Consider the following 17,393-nt stretch of genomic DNA (forward strand, 5'->3'; position numbering starts at 1 on the left):
GCCCAAAATACGTACTTGAAAACCTTATTCATACCGTTGCTTAATCTGCCATCATGCAACCATTCGACAATTATGCCAGGATTTTGTCTTTGCAACTCATTCAAATAAGCTGGTAAAACTTTGAAATTCCACTCCCACGAACCATACACAAGCTCAATAGTTGTCCTCTGAGCATACAATGCTTTCTTGTATCTTGTAACTAACTTTCACATGATATCTATTTTCAATATCCGCCACAATTGCTTTTACCTTGTAGCAAGGATCGTTTTCTATCTGATGTCGAACACTCAACGCTATCATACCCGACGAAAGATTAGCGTGCCCATTATAATTACGATCCCCATGCAAGTATGAGCAGTGCTAAACACTCTAATTTGCCAGTGTTTATCATGCTTCCTCAATGTTGCTCGGCACTCCCACAAACATGGCGGTAAGGACTTATCTTCCGGATTTCCTTGTGGCCACTTACAAACTGCATGCCATCTCTTTCCTTTACTTTCAGCAACTGTGTATTGTCGAATTTTTTCCAAATGCCAAAAAGTCACAGCTGATTTCAATTCCAATTTCGTTTTAAATTTAGTATGCAAACCGACATTGCTCGGATTTTTTTCACTCCAATAATGCACATTGGGATCATCAGACTCAAAGTTTTTTGGATCAAAACTATCATATGGACCTGGTAAGGTGCGAAAATAGTTCATACCAGGCTGTGGGAACTGTGGAACTACTCTTCCTCGTACTGCTCTTCCTCCAACTGTTGTTTCTCCAACCACTGTTTCTTCAACTGCTGTTTCTCCAACCAGAATGGGTCTTGAAGCAACAAATTGGTCATCATCCGACGAAGCACCATCTGAGTCTGTACTATCTGGGTCAACATCTTCAGAATCATAAGGTGATTGTGGATCAAGAAAGTCGGCTTTATCAGGACCAATTATGTCCTCAACCACATCACAATTGTCACTGTCCCCTAAATGCACGCCTCCAACATCAAAATCTTGTGTTGTATCGAAACATGGTTCTTGGCCTCTCGTAGATGTACCAACATCATAACTTATGAGATGATGACTATGTTGTTGAGTAATTGCCGAATACTCAACATACAAATCAATTTGACCTCCTGTAGCCATACTCTCACTAAACATTAGTGGCATGCATACTTCTTCTAGTAGAATACCTATAAACGTGACTGAAGATCCATATAATATATGACGTTTCCATACTATTTGAACTTTGATGTCAAATATGCTTATCCTCATCCTTTCACAAATTGTTTCCACAAGCTTATCGTAGGAAATACTTTCATCCAACATAATGAATTCTTTTGCAAAAGGAGGATCATATGAAATAACTGGTCCGGGAATTATCCCACCCCAACATAAATTGACACACCACGTCATACTGTCTGCATTAATGTAAAACACAAACATTGGTAAAAAAAATATTTCTATTAAGTACACTACAATATATACTATCATAACAACCTATCAAATATAGGTAAAAAATTAGATATACTACAACATTTAATACCATAACAATTGGTCAAAATATTTCTATTAATTACACTATAATATATAATACCATAACAATCCATCAAATAATTATATAAATTACACTACAATATATACTATCATAACAATACATCAAATATTGATAGACTAATGTTTGGAAGAATGAGTCAAAATTATATATACTAACCGATTGGGAGGACTAATATTTGGAAGAATGAGTCAAAATCGAAATCTGCACGCTTAAATCCACCACAGGGTCGACCCGAGCAAGGGAAGTGTTTTCGCGTTTTTCCGCCTTGGGGAGGGTTTTCGCGTTTTGGGGAAGGAAAATGTTTAGGGTTCGCGATTTTGGGGGAGATCTGGGGGAAATATGGTTCAACAGAAACGCCAACTTGGGGGAAATCTACACGCTTAAATCCACCACCGGGTCGACCCGAGCAAGGGGAGTGTTTTCGCGTTTATCTTAAACACGCCAATTCAATAGGCGTTTTTTAACTTAATCACGCCAATTCCATAGGCGTCTCTAACTATTAAAAACGCCAACTTGGTTGGCGTGTTATCACTTAATACGCTAACCTAATTGGCGTGTTTTAAGTTAGCTGTATTTGGAGAAAATACGATTAAAATACGACGTCATTGTAAAACGCCAACTCCATTGGCGTCTTTACGTATAGAAACGCCAACTCTGTTGGCGTCTTTACTTATAGACACACCATTTTCATTGGCGTTTTTCCCATATATGGAATAGATATCAAATTGGGTACATTTTCGTTATTTTAATGGAAAAGTCTCCTAGAAACCCGATTTTTCCCCTATTTGCCCTGTCTAGAGCATCTTCAATGGTAATAGGCCAGCATAGGCTAGCCACAAACTCCTCCTGCCACATCATCAACACTAAAAACTCCTCCTGCCACATCATTAGGACAAGCAATAGGCTAGCCACAATAAATAAAATTATAAAAAATAAATAATTAACAATCACACAAAATACGGAATTAAATTTACGACACAGATACGGAAAAATTCAATAATAATATTTAAATTTAAAAAAGTACATTAATTAAAAAAATTCACATTAATTAAAAAAAATCTAACGACGTGCAGTCCTCCGCGCCCACAACTCTTCAATTAAATCCTTTTGGAGTCGAATATGAGCATCCACTTAGCGCATGTCGGCATGTGCCTTGAGGCGGCCGACTTCATCGTGAGGTACCCCCCTTCGTACGTTGGGGGCGGCCACGCCGTGGCTTGGGCCGGTTTCATTAGCATCGTCATTGGCCCAACTAGTCAGTTGTACACCTTCATCTTCGACAATCATGTTGTGCAGGATAATACAGGCGTACATTATATCAGCAATGCAGTCGACTTGCCACAAACGCGTTGGACCCCTAATTGCCGCCCATCGAGACTGGAGCACACCAAATGCGCGCTCCACGTCCTTGCGTGCCGACTCCTGCCGTTCCGCAAAGTAGGTCTTCCTCTCATCTGATGCGCATCTGATCGTCTTCACAAAGACGGGCTACCTAAGGTATATCTCATCCGCCAAGTAGTAGCCCATATCATGTTGGTTCCCGTTGGCGATAAAACTGATGACCGGACCAACACCCTGGCACTGCTCGTTGAAAAGGGGCGACGAGTTGAGGACGTTGAGGTCGTTGTTCGACCCGGCTACCCCCAAAATATGCATGCCAAATCCACAGCCGGTAATCAGCTACGACCTCGATGGTCATCGTGGGATTCTTTTCCGTGTAGCCGGTCGTGTAGAACCCTTTCCAGGCAGCGGGATAATTCTTCCACTCCCAATGCATACAATCTATGATGCCCAACATCCCGGGGAACCCATGTTTCTCCCCGTGCATCTGCATGAGATCCTGGCACTCTTCAGGGGTAGGGCTTCGAAGATACTGATCACGGAATATTTCAATGACGCCCTGACAGAAATACTTCAGACAATCCAGGGCAGTCGTCTCACCGATGTGGAGGTACTCGTCCCACATGTCTGCCGCGCCTCCGTAGGCCAACTGCCTGATTGCCGCAGTGCACTTTTGTATAGGTGTGTGGCCGGGTCTGTCAGCCGCATCGTACCTGAACTGGAAACACAAATATCGATGCTCCAAAGCATCAACGATACGCATAAACACTGCCCTACGCATCCTAAAACGCCGCCTGAAAAGAAGCGCCCCAAACCGCGGCTCCTCCGCAAAGTAGTCTTCATATAGCCGCTGATGTGCATCTACGTGATCCCGATCAATCACTGCTCGTCGGTGGACAACGGGGTGGAGGTCGAGGTACCGCAGGCTACAAGGCTCTTTGTATCAACCGGTTTATCTCGCGGGACGTATATTGATAAGGCTCATTTCATGCATCGGTTTAAGGGTGAAATACATGCTACTTGATCGGTTTATCGCGCAAAACAAGTGTTAAATGTGCAGAAATACCACTTAACCAAGGCAGCAAGGCCGAACTGATCAAACAAGTACAAAAGGCGATAAAAGGCCAAGAATCGGGGGAGTTGATCAAGAGGGAGCGATCAAGCAGTTAGGTGGGGACCGCTGGCTTCTAGAAGAAGAACACGTGAGGAAATGAGCTGGATATAGCGCACAATTCTGTTATCAAGGACGACGTTCTAGAAGGAGACACGTGCTGGAATATGAGACGCAAGGACGGAGCTGAGTCACGAATCTGTTACCAAAAAGCGTCGTCATTCTAGAAGAACAGCACGTAGCAATCAATGAGTCGTTCACTCTCAGAATGAGCGAATATTCCCTGTCAAAATCGTTATCCAGCTGGCGGCCGAATCGAGCTTATAAATAGAGGGTGTGCCACCACAAGAAGGCATCCGAGACTTTACTTTCCGTCTAGTTTAGCTTAGCTTAGTTATTTAGCGTAGTTTAGCTCTCTAGCTTAGTTTAGTTCAGTTCTCTAGCTTAGTTTAGTTTAGCTCTCTAGCTTAGTTTAGTTCAGTTCTCTAGCTTAGTTAGATAGCTTAGTTTAAAGGGCGACCGAAAGGGAGCGCTGCAGAATACTCATTTCTGTTAGCGTTATCTTAAGTTTCCCGCTGAGATTTTTCTCAGTTTTTACTGCTTTCTTATATTCTAAAGTGTTAGCTTAGTTTAAATTTCACGTTGTACTCAGCTTTTAGTTTAATCAAAGTTATTTTCGCTTTTAATCCGCGCATTTACTTTTCTGTTATAACTTGCAATTCACTTGATCCAGTAGTTAAATTTCCATTGATCAAGCTAGCTAGTTTAATTCTGTCTAGATTAAAACCAGTAGTTAAAAACTCCCAAGTTAAAGCGTGGCAGCAGCCAACCCCCCTGTTCACTACTCACACACTCGACACACCAACTTCTTTGTGGGATCGACCCCGAACTTGCCGCTTTACTGTTAAAGTTGTGCAAAATTGGGAGTTATAAATTACTTTAACAAGCCGGAAAGGGCGAGAGTTAGATTGCATTGATTAAGTGGCAACGACATTTGCTAACTGATCCAATCGGTTCGGTTATCATTCCATATAACTTGATCTGCATTCTATTCGTGTTTTCGACCTCTTTCCAAGTCCTTCCATATATGCCTCCAACTCTTCGTTCATTTGCCGTTCGTACTCCTCAGCATCACCACCACTACCACCACTACTACCACCCGCGTTATTCATTTCACGTTGTTGCTCTTGTACAGAGATTAAGATGGAGAGAAAACTCGTTAAAACAAGTTGTGGGAATGAAAATGACGTGCAAATCGCGTATATATAGTGTTTTGAAAATAAAAAAAAAATTGAGCTCGCCGATCGCTCGCCGATCGGGAGCCTGCAATGGCGGCCAGCCGACCGGCAAGCGGATCGGCCAGCGCCCGAAAATCAGAGTCGGGTCGCCCGGTTCCAATGGTTCGGCGAGCGGACCGGCCAGCACCGGGAATCGGCTAGCCTGTCCTCTCGCGCCATTGAAGATGCTCTTATCTCCCACATTAATTTTGATGTTAAATCGATCATAATTCTTATCAGATTTCAGTCATGGTTTATGACTGATTAACTTGCTGACACTTGACTACAGATGATTGAGTTATTTTGTGTGAATATGATTCATGGTTACAATTTAAGTTTGTGCCGTGGCCAATGATTTATAGTCCATACAGGGACGGACCTAGCACAGGTCAAGCCGCCGCTCCAGCGTGGGCTTGGCTGGTGCCGGACCAATATCCACCATGGCTGCCACTTACCTGTTGCGTGGAGAATTCGTGTTTTCATTTTTTTGTACAGAGGGTGTGAAAGAGAAGGAGGAAGGATGAGAGAGAGAGTAAAAGAGCAGGGTATAACTTTACAGTTGGCAAATGTGGGACCTCTTCTTCATTTTTTCTCCTTTTTATGTCCGTAGTTATAAATATTGGATTTGGAAAAATAATTATTTAAATATTGTGTCAACGTCTTTTCATTTTTTCGATATACTATGATCATTTATTTGTAAAAGAATATTGTGTACTAATAATTTGTATTTAAGGTTTATCGCTGAATCTGTATTTAAAATAATACTTACTGCTATTTTAATAACTTATTTTAAATTGATGTATTTATTTTTTATTTCTCTTGAAAAGTAATAATTGAATTTAATTTAATTTTAGTCTGTTTTATATGTTTGAAATTAATATATTTAATTATAGTTTTTTTTACTTTTTTAAAGTTATTTCATTCATGTATAAAATACTTCGTTTTTGGTGATATTCAAAATTATGCGTTTCTTTTGTTTCTATTTTTTTTTGTATTTTAATGGAACAATATTTTTATAAGACAATATTTATATACTGATAAGAAAATTTAGAAACTTAAAATTTTGTGCTTTAGTAATTTGATTTAAAATGATATGAAACTATTTAACTAAAACTTTATAACTTAAATGATTACTATCCCAAATAAAAATAAACTTCTAATATTTGATTTGAAATTTATTAGTACTATATTCATATATTTATCATTCTATAAAATATGTAAAATAAGTAGGAATGTTAGATTTGTGAATTACAGTATAATTTTTGTAATATATATATGGAGTATTACTTTTTAGAATTATAGCACCGGCTTACATAGATTTCTAATTCCGTCCCTGAGTCCATATAAGATGGTTCAATGGTAGAGAATACGTGGGAATCATGAATAGGTAAAAATATCGCTGTTATGAAACTAAAAAAATACTGAAGTATTTATACTTGTATAATATCTTACCAATTGATTTTAATACGGTGAAGATACTATATATTTTCACATACTGCATTATATTGGACATACTGCGTTATACTGAACATGCGGCATCAACATATATAATATAGTACGCCATTTTTTTAAGAAACATAATTTAATATTGTTAATTACTTCCTTCGTCCTCTAAAATATAAACTCTTTCTTTATTGATTCGTGCCCTAACAATAAAAAGGTTTTATTTAAAAAACTAATGAGGTGTGACTCATTTTCAACTAACAAATTTTCTCATACCCGATTTTCAGTGTGGTATGCGTTATTACATTCTCGTTGTGGTATATATATCATACTGTCCAACTCCTTACAGTGAGGTCGAATACCACTAATGTCAATTTGAAAATTCACGAATTTTGATCAATTCCGCAATTTTAAAAAATGGTCAACTGTATCAAACTTTGTGTTTTTTTTTTCAATTCTCTCATGGATTTGTATTTAGGAAAAATATGTAGTGCATGACTTAAAAACTGAAATCCATGAATTTTCATAAATGTATATTATATCAGTGGCAGATTCAGGGGGGCAGGAGGGGGCGACCTCTCCATTCCCGGCGATCCGCTACCATGGACCCGGACGTGATTTTTCTATTGTCGTCCCCTCCGATAGCTTCCGGTAAATTTTATTTCGCCCCCTTCTTTTTAGGATCCTGGATCTGCCACTGTAGTATATCACTCATAAAAGTCATTGTACGGAATATAGAATATAAAATTATATTGCTAAATTATTTTTGCTTTGAGGTGCCTTAAATTTTTGGTCCAATTATCTTACTCTTCGAAGTGCCTATGAATCAGCACGAGAAATAATCATATATGCTAGTGGATACCCCTGATCCAATAAAATGTTTTGTTTGCAAAATTAGGAGTGATATATACTGGCTTGGCGGCTAATCAACTAATTGAAAAATTATTAATGAACCCAGAATTTTGAAATGATTATTTAATCATCCTGCAATTTATAATCCTAAGTTTTAAAACGGTCCTCACTACAATTATTACTGATTTGATGGTCCCTAATTTTATGCATTTATTAATAGTTACTCCCTCCGCTTTAGAGTCCCGATTTAGTCGGACACATGCTTTAAGAAAGTGTTTGAGTGTGTAATCAATACATGTTGTAGTTGATATTGGTAGTGGATATTGAGACCCACTTTTGGCACATATTTTAAGAAAGTGTTTGAGTGTGTAATAAATAAATATTGCAGTGGTTATTGAGACTCACTTTAACACTTTTTAAATTGAATTGTAAGCATCTTTTATTAGTTTATCCCAACCGGGACTCCTAAAGTGGAATGTACGAAATTGATCAACCTGGGCTTCTAAAGCAGGATGTGGGGAGTATAAAGAAAGCATTTTCCTAACATTTTATGCGAAAATGAAAGATTATGATGCACTTTTTGTTTTAACCAATTGATTTATCTTACACTCAATAATGTGATTTTAATTTTATCTAAAATGATGATAAATAACCAAAATTTAATCCTAACTAAACTCATTGATATATCATATACTACATGTGTGTGTCTGAAACATGGGCCCAAAATTTGGATGGGATCAAACTCTCGTTTCAAACTCGGCCCTATACAAATTTCAATTTATTAAATACTATTTTAATCGTAGTACAAGAATATGTACTCTTTCTTTTTTAGTCTGTTTTATAAGAATATGTATTTTCTAAATTTGGAAATTCTTTTCACTCTAGTGAGGTATAGCTCATTCTTTACTGACAATACTTTAATTATTTTTTCTCTCTATCTCTCTTGCGGGGGAGGATCCCCTACTGTGGGGATAAACACAACACCAAATGTTGTGGCATGAAATGATGTAGTGTTACTTTCATTAATAATCCCAGCAGCAATTTTGTTCTCAATTGATTCAATTTATAATAATTAATTCATTTCCTTCCTCTCTATGTACATAGTATTATACTGATCGAACCTTTTGTTCAAACTTTTTCTATTACTTAATACTATTAGTTTTCTCATATACATCAATTTCTATCACCAATAATTTCATTCTCATTACTTAATTCATGCGATTTTTAATGTATTAATTTTTTTCCTTTTCTTCTTTTTATCTGTACATATTATACAGAATATCTTTCTTCATATTTTTTGCTAACACTATCAACTGAGAACATGTTCCGTCATAAGTATTATAAATCAAAGTTCAAAAACAATATTACCTAATTAATAGTTGACAGTAGCTAGATAAAAGATAGTATAAACTAATACTCCTACTTCAGTGAGTGCTTAAATAAAGATATACTCCCTTCGTCCCATAAAAATATGTGGATTTTTCATTTTCATTTGTCCCATAAAAATATAGGCATTTCCATTTATGGAAAATTATCCTAATTTATTACTCATATATATTAAGTTATTTACAACTTATATCACCATTAAAATATACTCCCTCCGTCTCATAAAAATATGTGCACTTTTCATTTTCGTTCATCCCATAAAAATATGGTATGGAAAGTTATTCCAATTTATTACTCATGTATATGAAGTTATTTTCGTTCGTCCCCACCATCACTCATGTTTGTATGTGCAGTAGAAGATGTAGTAGGAGATGTTATAAGTTATCTCCCCTGATATTTTTATGGGATGAATAGAGTACAATTGAAACTTAATTGAAATATGTCCATCAACAACATATAAGATTTGATCAAATGGTACCTACATAAAAAATATATATAAATCACCATTAATTACAAACAATTTCAAAAATATTTACTTGCTTAAATTAAGTGGAAAAAAGTTATGAAACAGTAATATTAAGCAATAGAAAAAGTTTGAACAAAAAGTTGATCAGTATAATACTATGTACATAGAAAAGAGGAAGGAAAAGAATTAATTATTATAAATCGAATCAATTGAGAACAAAATTGCTGCTGAGATTATTAATGAAAGTAAAAGTGTAAAACTACGTCATTTCATGCCACAACATTTGGTGTTGTGTTTATCCCCATAGCAGGGGATCATCTCCTCTCTTACTTTTCCAATTTTACATCAAAACTCGTATTTAACCTAAAATGCATATTCTATGGAAACGAAGTGAGTATGTTATAGAATATTGGTGTTCTAACACTTTATTGTATGTGGGCATTTAGATCTTCGAGATATTTTCTTATTTATTTTATTTCATTGCTACTAATTCCCCTTGCACCACGGAATCGAAAATTCAAATATAAATATTTTATTATGCATGAAGAATGAAGAGGAAAATAATGAATTTGTTTTCAATTAATTTTGATGGTAAACAGTGAACAATTGCCTTATGTAATGTTGCACTATAGTAAATCTTTACTTAAGTAGGAAGAAAGATATGAATGCATTATGTAAAGTTGTGAACAATTGCCTTATGTGAAGTTGCACTAATTGCCTTAAGTAAAGTTGCACTATAATAAATCTTTACTTAAGTAGGAAGAAAGATATGAATGCATTATGTTAAACAGTGAACAATTGCCTTATGTAAAGTTGCACTATAGTAAATCTTTACTTAAGTAGGAAGAAATATATGGATCTTGAAATCCTAACATTTTATCATCCATCAACATCAGTTATTATTGGAACATTAAGCCCCACCAATCGTATGGAAAATTGATTTCCAATCCATTTATTCAAATGCTAATGGTCAAAATATTTAAAAGAAAGTTCTAGATAAAACATTTGACAAGCGTGTGGGAAAATGATGAGTTGAATAAAATTTGGGCTGGGCTATTAAAAATTGAATTGAGTCTACGAAAATGGTGTAAACAAGTTCAAAATGTTGAAATAATTGCTACACCCAATTACGCATTCATACTTATTTTTTTCCCTAGTGCATTTATCATGGTCTTAAAAATTTTATCAGAAGATATTAGGTTGATAAATTATATCGGAAGATTGATATGAAATTAAGGATTTTTTTGGCCTATTTATAACGACTATTTGGTCAAATTAATTTGACTCTACTCCTACTTGCATATTCAAATAAAAACGAATCTCCCTCATTTTCTCAATGGAAATTTCAAGTCAAGGTAGACATTCTTCTGTACTAACTATCAAATGCTTTATTGATAAGTTTACTTTTAGAAAATAAATTTTAAAAATAAATTGTTATTATTGATCGTTTTCCCGCTATTAATAATTTTTGCCAAACATCGTTCAAAATTAACTTGAGATATTTTATGAGGGAATATTAGTCTTTTGTGGGTTTATGTATCATCCTATCTAATGGTGTAAAGTGAGGCTATATTTTTTAGACATTTAGTGAGTCGCTTATAGTAAAGCGATTTCATTATTTTTTCATTTTTTATTAGTCATGAATAGAAAATTGAAGACCGTATTATAGCCTTTTAATCTCATACATCAAACACTCAGCCTTGATCAATATACACATATTATTTTTTTGATATAGTGACAAATTGGAAGTTGCATTCCATCCTAAATGGGAAATTGATGAAAAAGAAAGCCTAGGCTGGAAGAGGTTGTACGTTGTGCTAGAGTTGTGGTGCCATTAAGAGGTCATTTGTACATTGACACATAGATAAACTGGCAATTAAACTATAGTAGCACGCAAAATTATTTAATTATAAGATGAAATATAGTATTTCCATGTCTCCCAAACCTCAGGCACTCATCTACCACTCCTACCCATATCTAAAATGACCAAACTGCCATCCTTTAACCAATCATGTTCATTCTTCCAAAAAATTCAAATTATAATCTTCTATGTTAGGCATACGTATCTTTACTATGATAAACATTTGATCAATTGATTGGGTACAATTTTATTCTACTCGAGATTGAAATGTAAGCTGAGAAATTCAATATAAATTTTGATTTCATTTATAACATTTGTTAAATTTAGCACAATTGGATTCATTCCATTCAAAACTTTTCTTGACCTTTTATTTTCACCTTTACCAGAAATTTTATGAGATGTGATATGGCAAGAGTAAAATAGAAAGATTTAATAAATGTTTATGACATACGATAACAATATAAATCCAAGGTGTAAAGAAAAGGGCACTATCGTCATTTCGGTCCCCCGAGCTAACGACATTTCATTGTATGATTTGAATTATTTGGTTATAAATTTATACTAATAAATCTCCCTTTCTGCAACGTGGGTTTGTTTCTAAAATAAACACAACACACGCACTCATAAATTTTCTAAACCCAGAAAATCTCATACCTCGGATACCTGCACAAAATCCGATCGCCGGAGCCACCGTCGTCGGCGTTATGACGGCGTTTAGACTGTTCCTGCTCACTCTATTTCTTTCACTAGTACTCGCTCACGTCAGAGCTGAAGCTGATGCTTCAGTCTCAGATGTCGTCGAAGAAGTCAAAGTCTCCGGATCGGACGGTGCATATTCTTCCGTCCTTGAGCAACTTAAGTCCAAGATCCAAAGTCTCGGTTAGTTGATTGAATCAATTTGGATGTTGACGATTGAAGAACGGTGTTAATTTATTAATTTTGGTAGATTTATTTGTTTTGCGTGGTCGATTAGTGTCGGTTTGTGCGCGAGACGTTGTTGGTGAAGCTTCCTTTGAAGCGGTGATTGTTTGAATTGAAAAGGTTTAATTGATTTGGAGGACATTGTTGTTGAATGTCGATTTGTTGATTAAAGAGATGACTTGAATGTAAGGATATGAGTGGTTAAGTCGAACCTGTGGCTATTATGTGCCCAAATGCATGTGACACCGGATGTGGATTGTGGAGTTGTATTGTTCTTGTGTAGGACATAGAAATGGTTTTGTTAAAGAGTCATATTTTGTGGCATTGAGTTTTATATCCGTTGATTGGTTGCACTTTGTTGGAAAACACAACATTGCTGCCTTTGGACGGGAAATTTCTGCGTAGTCACTGTTTGTCTGAATGCATTGTGAAAAAGAAACCTAGTTTGCTCTTTCTTGTCAGCACATGAGTGCATTATGATGTAAAGATGCATCGAGAGAGCATTAGTTACGAGTAAAATGATAAAGCTTTGTGTAGGTTTGACTGATGAAAATTTAGTTTTGGGCTACCAGGATCTTGAGTTGCAAGTCTAGTCTACCTTCAGTTGACTCAACAGCATCACATTTGCTAAATGACCTGTTGAGGAAGTGATTATCTGTCCTCTTTATGATTATGCATAGCGGCACTGCGACAATTGTCCAAATTATATGTGCAGTGCCCGTAGGCACTGTGCATTTCCAATTTGATGAACCACGGACAATCAAATTCTTATCTTATTTCTGCATTGTTTGATTCCAACTTATTACATATGCTATTGGTTTGTGGTTCTTAAGTGAAAATTATTACTGGTGCCCACTCACTGACTAACTTTCGTTGGTTTAATGGTTTTTCCCATTTTCTTATTTCTTTCTCTTTGATATATGAAGAATCCCAGATTGAGGAGAAAATTCAAGTACTAAAAGAAAAGGATCAGGTAGTTGCAGCTAAAGAAAAGACAATCAAGGAAAAATCAGATACTGTTGTATCATTGAAAAATGAAATTGCCTCGTTACATGTGAGTGGCTGGGATCTACAAAAAGAACAATTATACTAACCTTTAGATCAATTTGAAATCCCATTTTTTAAAATTTTTTTAGAAAAAGGGCAAACTGGATGTTGCAGAAGAAGTGGGAAAGGCACATGCAAGAGCTGAAGATCTGGAAAAGCAGGTGGAGAAACTCAGAAAAGACCTTCATCTGAAAATAAGCGAGAAAGATCTGTTGGAAGCCCGGGTGACTGAAGCGGAGAAAAAGGTTCCCGAGTTGAACGCGAAACTCGCGAGTGTAAGTCCCCCATCTCTGCAAATTTCCATGTTTGTTATAAGGTCCTAATTATGCTGTAAGATTTTATGCTTATGTTGAAACTGTGTCAGCAGTGCCATTTCAGACTGGGACACATAAGCAGCACATATTGAACTTATTCTTCTCCTTCTTACATTCCTTATTGAATATCATCTTTCTCACACTCCTATATAAACATGGTCTTGTCCTTCACAAGAAAAATTATACTCCGTCCATGAAAAATAGTCATGCTTTATCATTTTGGGCTGTCTACTTCAATAAATGTTGAAATCTGTCAGATTTCCTCCCTTAAATCTTATCTCACTGAACTGTCATTGCTCCAAAAACTAGCGTCATCTATTCAAATAATTTATCTGTTCCTCTCCCTTCATATTACTTCAACAACACCTCCATAGTTCTCTTAATACAACTATACAAGGTATATTCACTTCAGTTTTTCTTCGATTATAAATTCTTCCTTCTTCGTGGACTCAAATTCTTCTTGATTTGATTCAAATTCTTATTCAACTGTTATGGCACCCCGGTTCGTGGGGCTAGAACCCTGTCGACCCACGCCCCGGATTTTTACCTAATCGCCTCGGTGCGCCCCATGCTCCTAACAACACTGTCTCACACACACCACGAACTTTGAAGTTTGAATGATGACACTGTTTGCAACACAAACTTTTAGATGCTCATCTGCTGATAATTCTTAGATTTATCCACATTACTCATCTTAATGCCTTTTCCTTGTTATACACAGCTCCAGAAGATCATTGATGACCAGAAAGCGAAGATACGTAAAACTCAACGAGCTCTTGAGATCGCTGAGGTACGCTATCAATGACTCAACTGATTCCTGGTTCCATCCTTTTTGTTGGAATGATTGATAAGTCCTTCTATATCAATCTCTGTGCAGGAAGAACTGATGAAGGCTAAATTTGAAGCAACTTCCAGAACCAAAGACTTGATGCAGGTACAGTTACATTTTAGTTTGTGGACGGCTGTTCTTTTAGCAATTCATCTAGAACCAGTTACTAATAATAACCTATCAATTCGTTTATAGTTCATGCTTGGAAACTTCATAATCAGTTTCTTGATCTCTGTGTCCATATTGTTTGGTTTTGAGGAGATTTGTTTAGAGAACTGTCTGTGTATAGGTGAATGATATCTTAATGAGTTATTTCTTTTTGTATCTTGTCAGGCTCATGGTGCTTGGCTTCCAACTTGGCTTGCAGTTCATCTTAATAATTATCAGGTATTTTTATATCTTTTTATCCGTGAAAATTCTCATGATTCAGCCTTCCATATAATTAAATCATGGTGTCCGTATCGCCAGGCAATTTTAGAGGAGAACTGGAAAGTGCACGGAAAGCCTGCTCTTGATTTATTGATAAAGAAGGTAAGTGTTTGTGGTTCATGTTATTTGTGTTCCCAGTTCCACATGGTCTCCCATTATACTGTTAATTAATTTGATTTATATCTTTAACTTTTATTGGATCAGGCTATTGAAAAGAAGGCCCAAGCTGAAGAATGGGCTGCACCACATGTTGAAACAGTCAAAACTGTAAGTCATTTATGGAACAAGCTGCATCCTATTTATTTTTTGTACTTAGTTTACTGAAATTTTTTGATACTGGAAGCAAAAATTTGGTCTATATACTTGCTATATGGCCAGTGTTGCTTTTTATTATGGTTTGCTGAATTTCAGTCTTCAATAAACACTTCTTGTTAATCTAAGTTTCCTTTTTTATACTGGAGTAGGATTATGTGTTTTAGTTTGTCTTTGGTATGCCTCTGATCTGATGTAAACTGTAAAGATTAAATTACAAGTGAGAGAGGAATAGTGTGCAAATTTACTTTGTTATGTCTGGATCTGTGAACAATGTTCCACTTGTGGTTTGAGTAATCTTCTTTGTATGTTTATGAAGAAATTTGTACCAGCCATCAAGGAACAGTGGGTGGTTGTAGCCACAAATGTTGAACCTCATGTCCAAACATTAACGGCCAAAACTGTGGAGATATATGAAGTGTCGAAGGAAGCTGTGACTCCACACATTGTTAAAGTTCAGGAACTTGCAAATCCTTATTTCCAGGTGAATTACATATAGATCAACCTTGCTTTTCTACCTGTTCTGTCTTTTTTTAGCTGAAACAAATGTTTTATGTAAAGGAATTGAGTGAAGTAAGCAGACCATATATCAACCATGTAGCTGCTGCTGCAAAACCTCATGTTGACAAATTACAGATTATTTTGAAGCCATACACACAGGAAGCAGTTAAAGCTTATCGAAAGTTCCTTGAGTCAGCAACTGAATATCATGGTCAGGTAGGATAATATCTAGTATCTATAATCTGGTATTGATCTGACGATTCTGACCATAGTAATATTTTAGTTATTTCTATTACGGTCATTATTTAAATTATTTTTTTAATAAAATTTGTTTGTCACTAAAGAAACATAAAGCCTTACTATAATTTTAGTATGAGAAATGAGAATTAAATGGACTTCATGCTAAATACTGCCATACAAATGTAAATTGTAGGAGTACACAGTGGTTTACTAGATATGTAGCTCTACACTATCTCAGAATTTATATGCAGTTGAATGAGAATGATATATGAATGCTTTCCTCGTAATTATTTGCTCCTAAATTCCAATGCATTATACTATGTTTTTAATCTCATAATACTCTGGCCTCTATGGTAGGTTCAAGACATAGTTCATGATAAACTCAAGAGTCACGATCTTACAAAACCTCTTGCTACGAAAGAGCTGATTTGGTTTGCTGTAAGTTTCTTTGTTATATTGACAGCTGTTTCTTTTGTCTCAGTTTTATCAATGACTAATGCATTCTTTACATGATAACTTATATTTTATCTTGTAGGCTTCTGCATTGCTAGCTTTGCCTATCATTTTGCTGTTCAAAATCCTGGCAGCTTTTTCTGGGTCAGTGTAGTCTTTATATTCGTATTGCGTACAGTAAATAGTTTAAGTACTGCTTTGAGATTTAAAAGTGTTTCTAGCTCTGATATCATCTATCCATCAACATAAACATACAGCAGTAAAAAGGTGAAGAAGCCCACCCGACATGGCAATACACACAATGTTCGTCGCAAAAAACGTGTACATTCAGACAAGTGAAACCTGCTAATGTACTCCACTGTTTGATTACACAAGGTGTGCCCTAAAACCTCACTGGTTGTTTTATGCTCGTCTCATATACAATACAATCTATATACCCAATATTATCCATACGATTGACACATGCTTAGACATACATTATATGTTTCGTGATGGTGTGGATGTAATGGGAATTCGAGTGATACTTAGTTACCAATATTTTCATGCGCGTGTTACTTATGTCACCCTCCCTGCCTTGTCTTGTCTTGCCTTGCAGATCCCAGAGTTTAGATGGAAGATCCACAATATTAATTTTTATCTGCTACTGTGGGCAGATACTGTGTCTGGTCCCTCGATGGCTTGGGAGCGTTCGGAGTTCGATTTGTTCATTAAGTACACTCGATCTGGACGGTTTTGCAAATTTTCAGTCTCATGTGTAGAATAGAAAATCTGATTGAGGATATATCTTGATCTCAGGATTATTTTACTATAGTTACAAAATTTGTAGTTGTTTGTGTATCATGGCGTTTGGTATTTATGTTGTCAGCTCCTTTTTTTGCTCAGTCTTTTTATGGATGTATAAAGTGTCTCAACGCTGTTTAATATGCTCATTAACTTAATCTGGGATATATCCTCATTTAAAGGAATTTATTGGATTTTGTTTTAGGTGTTTTTACTTTTCATATTTGATAGGATATTCTATTCTATTCATATCTTTTCAAATGATAGGTGTTCAAATTCATCAAGAGTTGC

At 35.9% G+C, this 17,393-nt stretch overlaps 1 protein-coding gene across 2 annotated transcripts; it reads left to right on the top strand.

Moving 5' to 3' along the window:
- Positions 1-11,860: 11,860 nt before the first annotated feature.
- Positions 11,861-17,306, top strand: LOC121780772. Of its 2 annotated transcripts, none has more exons than XM_042178399.1 (14): positions 11,861-12,155; positions 13,124-13,251; positions 13,334-13,519; positions 14,280-14,348; positions 14,436-14,492; positions 14,721-14,774; positions 14,856-14,918; positions 15,021-15,083; positions 15,448-15,612; positions 15,690-15,845; positions 16,227-16,307; positions 16,405-16,466; positions 16,580-16,697; positions 16,918-17,306. In XM_042178399.1, exons 1-13 carry the CDS (start codon positions 11,981-11,983, stop codon positions 16,659-16,661), a joined length of 1,341 nt encoding a protein of 446 aa, XP_042034333.1. In that variant the 5' UTR covers positions 11,861-11,980; the 3' UTR covers positions 16,662-16,697; positions 16,918-17,306. The 2 variants fall into 2 exon arrangements, with proteins under 2 accessions (XP_042034333.1, XP_042034334.1); XM_042178400.1 differs by having other exon boundaries at positions 16,583-16,697.
- Positions 17,307-17,393: the final 87 nt, after the last annotated feature.

This window comes from Salvia splendens, chromosome 20, assembly GCF_004379255.2.
Source record: "Salvia splendens isolate huo1 chromosome 20, SspV2, whole genome shotgun sequence".
Lineage (NCBI taxonomy): Eukaryota > Viridiplantae > Streptophyta > Magnoliopsida > Lamiales > Lamiaceae > Salvia > Salvia splendens.

Bases quoted from the DNA above. Each gene is read 5' to 3' on its own strand.
- LOC121780772 (XM_042178399.1), top strand. From the start codon at position 11,981: ATGACGGCGTTTAGACTGTTCCTGCTCACTCTATTTCTTTCACTAGTA. The intron at 14,493-14,720 runs GTACAGTTACAT...GTATCTTGTCAG, and splicing joins GAACCAAAGACTTGATGCAG to GCTCATGGTGCTTGGCTTCC. The intron at 16,467-16,579 runs GTCAGTGTAGTC...ATAAACATACAG, and splicing joins ATCCTGGCAGCTTTTTCTGG to CAGTAAAAAGGTGAAGAAGC.